Here is a 7,464-nt window from a genome sequence, read left to right on the forward strand (position 1 = left end):
AAAAGCTTTGTTAATTTCTAAGACTGCCTCTCAAATAGTGTTGTTTACCTCAGAAGATGACTACAATACTTTTCCCAATAAAAATATTGGGTTTTTTATTGGTCGTTATAGTAATATGTAAAATGTGGAGTCTTTCTATTGGCTATGCAAACAGCTGAATTGGGACCATGGAAAATTCCATTAATGTAAATTATGCTAGTTTTCTTTCACAGAAAGCCATAAAAGTTGCATATTGTTTTGAATCAGAATTAATAGTGAGGTATGAGAGAGGTGAACAGTATGTGGAGGTGAACCGTGTGTAAGGAGTGACTGATGTGTTGACAAGTTGTTTTTCCATGCAAACTAATAAATAATGTAGACTACAGCATATGAAGACTAGAAAGGTGAAATATAGTTCTGCTTGATAAACCAAAGTGCATCTAGCAGGAGCTCTGGCTTTAGCAACCCTTTATTTTTGGCTGAGTGGGAGCACAGTAAACCTATCATCATTAATATTGAAATGTCTGAAGATATGCCTAACCTCCAAATGTATCCATGTTAACATCACTTTTTGACCTTAGTGGTCTGGAGATATGCTACATAGCTTGCTAGGAGTTTGACTGCTTGGGGATATGGCAAGTACCTGCTTGCACAACTCTGTCATTTGTCCTTAAGGAGATTTGCATTGCAGAATGTGTCCCAAATCTTTCAGTGCAACAGGTGTTTCTGCTTGTAAAACTTGTATCTTTTATAGTGATATTTTAATAAAAAATATTTCATCAAAAGTCTCTAGAATGGAACTTCAAGCACCCTATATTTTAAAAACGGAATCTATAACAGTAATTTTTTTTTGCGGGTATATGGTGCCATCATGCCCCAGTAAAGTCAATGGGAGTTTTGACATGAACTTCAATGGGCCCTGGACTTCACCCAGCACATTTTAAGGTACCTTTTAAAAATACATTATTTTAAATAAAGAAGATTATTTTAAGTTTTTATTGATACCATTTTAGGAGTCACAAGTGAATACACCAGAGACCCTGGGCATTTTTCTGAACATCTGAAAACAATATCTAAAGACTCTGGACATCTTTGTGCTACGATCTCTTTCATTAGAATTATGAAAGATATGTACCAGTCTTAATGCCTGGCAAACATCACCATATGATCTACTGTAACTATCTTTCAGAACTATTTTATAGTTAGAAGCCCTGAATCCATACAACTGCTTAATATTATGTGACAACTTGAAAATTCTCAAAAACATCCAGTGGGCGCATCCACATGAGAAGTTTACTGTCGGGTTGCCTAATTAGCTCTGTGGTAAAGTCTCAGCATCTACATGTACGTCCCTTAGGCTGCAATAAACTAATAAACACCACCATAAGTTAATACTTGTAAACAAATACTACTCTGTGGTGACATTATTTAGTGTGCCACAATGCATGTGTAGATGCTGATGGGGCTGGCTGAGGCACAAGTGTGCTTCACTGCTGGGCTGCTTGATTGCTAGCCCCACTGGAGCACCCTCATACCCCAGGCAGCCTCTCCGAAGCACACTGAGGTATGTCAGAATAGCCCTAGGTGCTCACAGAAATGGTGTGCCCAGGTGCAATAAACTCTGGTGTGAATTGCGCCAAAGTTTATCACATGATGCTAACTGTATGTGCAGATGCACCCAGGATTCTCCCAGCCATGCTCCCATTGATTGCAACAGAAGAAGAGTTAGACCAAGAGTGACTGCTTTTGATAATATATAAACATATGAAAAATAGATCTGCCCAGAGAGAATTAAAGAGAACAGAAAACGAAATAAGCCAGACGTGAACAGTAATTATTACTTTTATTCTATTTAATGCAATACGTCACATTTATATTTTATATAAAACTTCATGGAATGAGACCACAAGCTGTAAGTAGGTTCTGATTAAATATTACAACAATAACTTAATGTGACGCTTCAGTTTTGCTAGAGCATTCTTTTTCTTAGGTTTGGTAATTATATCATAGCATGTGAATGGCATGGTATTGAATATTCTGATAGCATGTAAATTCATTAAAATCATACGTATTACTTCCTAAAAACCTGTGTTCCCTGTAGTGTCATTTTCAAGACTTGCAACTTTTTCTGACTAATTTTGTAAGACCGCATAAAGTTGTGTGTCAATACAGATGACTCTTGCCATTTGCAGGGAATATGTTCTTGAGATCTCCGCGAATGGTCAAATCCGCGAATAAGGCACTGCATTCATGAACGCCGTCTGTGTTCATGAACACAGTACCCCTGGTGGCTGGGGGGTGGGGCACGGCTGCGCTGGTGATGATGGGAGCCTGCCAGTGGTGGCAGGAACCTGGTGGCGGCAAGCACGGAGTTCCTGAGGAGCTCCTGCAAATGTATTTAAGATGCAGGTTCAGCATTCATGAATACTTGAAACCGCAAATGCCAGACCCACGAATAGCGAGGGTTTCCTGTATGCATGTTTGTCAAGGTTCAACGAACTTCTAAGCTGACTGCACTAAGTTATCATTTATCATGATTTTCTGTAAAATTTAACTATTTGTGTCATTATTTATTACTTATTAGTCACTTCATCCCATTTCAAAATAATAGATGGATATGAGTGTGTTTTAAAGTTTTAAAAAGAAATTTATCAGTGAAACAGCTAAAATAGAATACCTAGAACATAATTTAGACTTTCTAAGAACTGTTGTGTTGTGTTGTGTTAATCACAGTTCCCAGATCCCTCCTATAATTAAAATGTCTGAACAGTGTAAAAACTCTAACTAATCATAGTCATGTGAAATTCCTGAATAACTTGTAACTTCCTGATGTCCAAGTAATTAGGTTAGTCTTTACAAAGGTTTATTAGACAGCAATTGGGTGTGCCTACATGTCCAATTAATGAGAAGCAATAAACTTCAGACCAATAAAGCTCAATGTGCTGGAGAGGGGCTGGCTGTGGCACAAGGGTGCTTTAGTGTGTGGGCTAGCCAGCAGGCAGTTTTTTACTCTGTAGCAGGACAGTATTTATTTGTATTTTTTACAGGATAGCACTTGTATTATATTTATATTAGTTTACTCCAGCCTAATAAGGGTGCACATGTAGATGCCAACATGTTTACTGTGCAGCTAATTAGTCAACTTTACAGTAAACATCTTGTATAGAAATGCCCATTGACACCTTTCCTACTGAGAGTAAACTACAGTATAGTGAATCTTTGGGCCTTCTTCCACTGTTGGAATTACCTTAAATTGCAGAGGCAAGGATTTCTTAGTATGATATATTTTTGGGCCAACTGACAGTTGTGCTAGAGTTAGACAGGCTTTCAAATGCAAGACATTCTTTGTCCGGTAATGATATATAGGATACATACTTGTATTTGAACAATGGATTGCATTTGAAAGCTCGTCTAACTTTATCCCAAGGATACAATTGGTGCAATAAAAGTTACCACCCTTAGAGATCTTTGGCTCCTGCCTAATTCCCGGACCATCATGGCTACATCATCACTCTACCATTACTTTAAATTATATGTTATGGAAGGAGGAGAAACAGGAACTTGTTGGACACTAATCACTAAGTTGAATGAAAGCAAGTATGAGTTTACTTTGGTAATGGAATGGATCAGTCTCTGTCTTCCACATGGGACTTTTTACAAAAATGACAGAACAGCCCCAGTGCAAAGTTCTTTAACATTTGGGAACTGTAAAAAAACAACAGGGCCCAGGATGAAACTGGGGCAATCATTTTGGAGGATCAAAAGGGGCTGGAACAAAGAATCTCTTGGTCAGGAAATGTTGTGGGACAGTAGTTGGAAGTGTGAAAGCAATCCAGAAAACCAATAGTATACAGTATACAGGAGTCTGCAAAAGTTAGTAGAAGGTGAGCAAGTGCATGTGTGTCTGAGGCTGAATCAGAGCCAAACTAAATCAAAACCAGGATAAAGCAATACAGAAGTAGGAAATGAAAGTTGATGGGGAAAAAAATGGGTGGAGGATGGTGAATTTAGCGGGGAGGGGGAAACTTATTCCTGTAAATTTTCTTGAGATGAACAGATCTAAGGGAAGACTTATTTAATTATTTTTATTATAAAGATACATTCAAAATAACTTAGCTGTAAGGGCACACTAGAAAAATAAAGGAAAACACAGAGCGGAGTGTGTGCCATTTTTGATAGATAATATTTTTAGTGTTTTTGGAAAAAAAAATTAAAGTAGAATCTTGAAATTTACTTGACCATACCTGAAAATATGTAAACTGAGAATGGTAGAGGTCTGGATAAATATGAAGAGTAGTTCCAATTACAAGCAGCAGTTCAAATTTGTGAAGAGATGAACTAATATATCCAGTAAAGCCCAAACAACAGATCTTCAAAAGTGCTTCTAAATCAAAGAGAACTGTGAAAGCAACCTAGGATAAAATAGAAGAGGAGAAAAAGGGTGTTTGAATCACTGATTTAAATTATAGGTTTCTATGTCAAACAGGTCACATTTTCCCGAGATGTAAAATGATGCTTATTTGAGGCTCTATGGAGCTAAGTAAATACCTGAGATAACATTAGCAAAAATGTCAATGACACACACTGAATAGGCAATCAAAGGGATAATGTTATAGATTCATCAAAGGGATAACAGGTAGGTATTTTTTTTTGTTTTTTTTAACTTTTATGAATAGATGACACATTTGTTAATCATCAGACTTTGAATATAAACACAGTATTCAACTGAAAATGGTAGAGTTCCTACATAAAATACCTGCCTATATTTCCAGAGATAGTAGAACAATTTGGTATTTTTTAAGGTTTTTTTCTGTAAATATAACTATTCACTATCTTTAGAAATAGTTACCACAGTTTTTGAAAAATTAATAACCATTGAGATCTGAAAAATCATCTTCCTCAGGGTTCAGCAACCTACAGCCCATAGGCTAGATCTGGCCTGAGAAGCCATTGGATCCAGCGTATGGACATGGGGCCTCAGTGGTGTTCAGAGGTGCAGGCTTCTCCATTTAAGCATTGGGGAGAAGCAGCAGTGGTGATGGGAACATCCCTTGTGCTGCAGCCAGGGGATGAGAAATTTCTGTGCCACCACATAGGTGGCAGCAGCTATAGTGAAGGTAGCAACCAGGCCATAGTGGCCAACCTCCATTGGCTTGAGCCAAGTCATTCCAGCCCACATCCTGAAAACACTTGTGGCCATTGATATAGCTGGAATTCTTTTAATTAATTTGACCCTAAACGGGGTAAATTCTCAGCTAGTCAGTTCCAGTTTGACATCAATTCAGACGACACAGTATGATAGCCCTAAAATGTCTGAAATATATGTGTTTAGGCTATAAATATATTAATATAATCTCTATTGGACTGTCCCCAAACCTAGCCAACACAAGTCTGAAAAAAAGTTTCCCTTTTGAATCCCCATTTTATACTTGTTTCTGGATTTCTCTAGCATATTCTCAATAAGAAATTCTCTCAGAATGGTTACAGCATGAATATCAGAGACGTCAAGATTTGCAGAATACTGGCCAAATCTATTCAGTCAATTTTGAGTTCTCAATTTGTGTCCAAATAAATGATGGAAAACTGTTCAATAGCAGCTAATTAGAAATTATGTATAATATGTAATAACAGTGGTTGTACCAATTTTGTTCAAATATACAGTGGGGTTGCATCTTACATGGGGGTTAGGTTCTAAAATCAGTGCGTAAGGCGAAAATCTCATACAGTCAAAATTACCCTTGGACTTGCCCAGTGGTACAGTCCACTCCCTCCCCCATCCAGTGGTACAGTCCCTCCTTCCCGGTCAGGGCAGCCTGCAATAAACTCCTGCCTGGCCAACGTGCACAGCTTCCCATCAGGGTTGCTCCCAATGTAGCTGCTTGGCCCCTTGCACAGCGCTGCGGGGGGCAGCTGCAGGCTGAATCCAAACAATCGGCACTCTGGGGCGTACGCGTATGATGAATTTGCATAAGTTAAATGTGTGTATGATGCAACTCCACTGTACACTGTTTGTAGTTTTCAGAGAAGTTTGAAGCAAGCCAAGAATTAAAAATTATTGATGAGCAGTTCTTATTTTATGGATATTTAATTTTTCACACCTGACCAGAAAATAAGCCAAAATAAACTGATGAGAAAGAAAGGGATGTAATTAAAAAAAAATAACAACTCCCTCCCCCAAATGGGCAAGTCAATTGATGAACACATTTGGTAAATTCCTGTCATTTTGAAATGGAGTACAAAAAGACAAGAATTAGCAAGGCAAAAGGAGTGAGGTGGGAAGATCGGGGTTAGAACTGTCCAGTTTTTAGACACTTTTTCTGAAGTATCTACACATTAAATTGCATACAGTTCAAGATGAAGGGCCATTTTATAGGAAGACAGGGACCTTATATCCTGACATTTAGATAATTTAGCTATAAATTGTACCTAAGGCTAAATCCTCTAATGCTATTGGGTATCTCATTTTACTTTCAAATTTTCTTTTCTTGCCACACAAAAATGCTTCTGACTAAATAACCTCCTACCTTAATTCCTCATACGCCTTTTAATTTCTCAGTTTACATGCCCTAAGTAATTCCCCCAACATGCAGTAAAGCTAGGATAGAGAAAGAGATGTTTGTCCTCACTTCTGCAGTGGTAGCATAGCATAAACATCAAAATAGTAATGGTAATATTTTAATAGTACTAATATTTTCAAAGCACTTCACAAATATTAACTAAGTAATGGTCGCTCATTGGCGATGCATAGGGGGTGCATGCAGGTGCATGTACACCACCTGAGATTGGCGGTGCACCCCCTGCGATTGGCCACCACTGCCAATGGCATCTGTGGGCAGTTGCCGATCACCGCTAGCCACTGCGACAGCTGCCGGTGGTGTCTGCAGGTGGCTGGTGACCACCAGTTGGCTCTCACCACATTCATCCCCCAGCTCCTGCCACTGTCAACAGTGCTGTGACTGCCTGTTCGGCCCGCCCCAGCTGCCAAAACCTGCCTTCAGGAGCTCCCCATTCAGCGTTGCCATGCCCCAGTCACCGCTGCTGCCACCTGCGGGCACTCGCCATGCCCCCCCAGCCTCCAGGGGCACACGTCTTTCATTCATAGGCCCCCCTGAATTAAAATATTATTGGCCCTATTTTTACAGAGGGCAAAATTAAACAGAAAGAGCGTTATGGTTTGTGGGTTCTGAAGTCTACTGAGGTTTCAATCTTGATTCTGTTACTGAGAATATACAAGACTGTAGTGAAGTACTTAGGGCCTGAGCACATGACACATTTACTTCAGTGTAATTTTTGTTAAATTTATACACAATTTTGTACCCAAATATAAATTACACCAGGAGCTTGATGGAACTGATGACCAGCAATTCTATGGTAGTTGCTTGCCATAGGTCTTATTACAGTGCCTCACCACTAGACTTCAGGGAGTAGATAATGGCCTTTTTCTCCGGCTATCCCTTGATACAAGGTTGTCTGTGGGGGGGGGGG

The 7,464-nt window shown here is 39.1% G+C and overlaps 1 protein-coding gene across 3 annotated transcripts in view; it reads right to left on the bottom strand.

The window, feature by feature from the left end:
* The window catches only part of NALCN (sodium leak channel, non-selective), a 564,495-nt gene that overhangs the window by 253,186 nt on the left and 303,845 nt on the right, over nt 1-7,464 (bottom strand). For all 3 annotated transcript variants that reach the window (XM_019524286.1, XM_019524284.1, XM_019524285.1), the window contains one exon: nt 4,224-4,391. In XM_019524286.1, the coding sequence (XP_019379831.1) occupies nt 4,224-4,391 (168 nt within the window). The remainder of the gene's footprint in view (nt 1-4,223; nt 4,392-7,464) is intronic.

The sequence above is a fragment of the Gavialis gangeticus genome, unplaced genomic scaffold (assembly GCF_001723915.1).
Source record: "Gavialis gangeticus isolate Ggan-Ray unplaced genomic scaffold, GavGan_comp1, whole genome shotgun sequence".
NCBI classification, from domain to species: domain Eukaryota; kingdom Metazoa; phylum Chordata; order Crocodylia; family Gavialidae; genus Gavialis; species Gavialis gangeticus.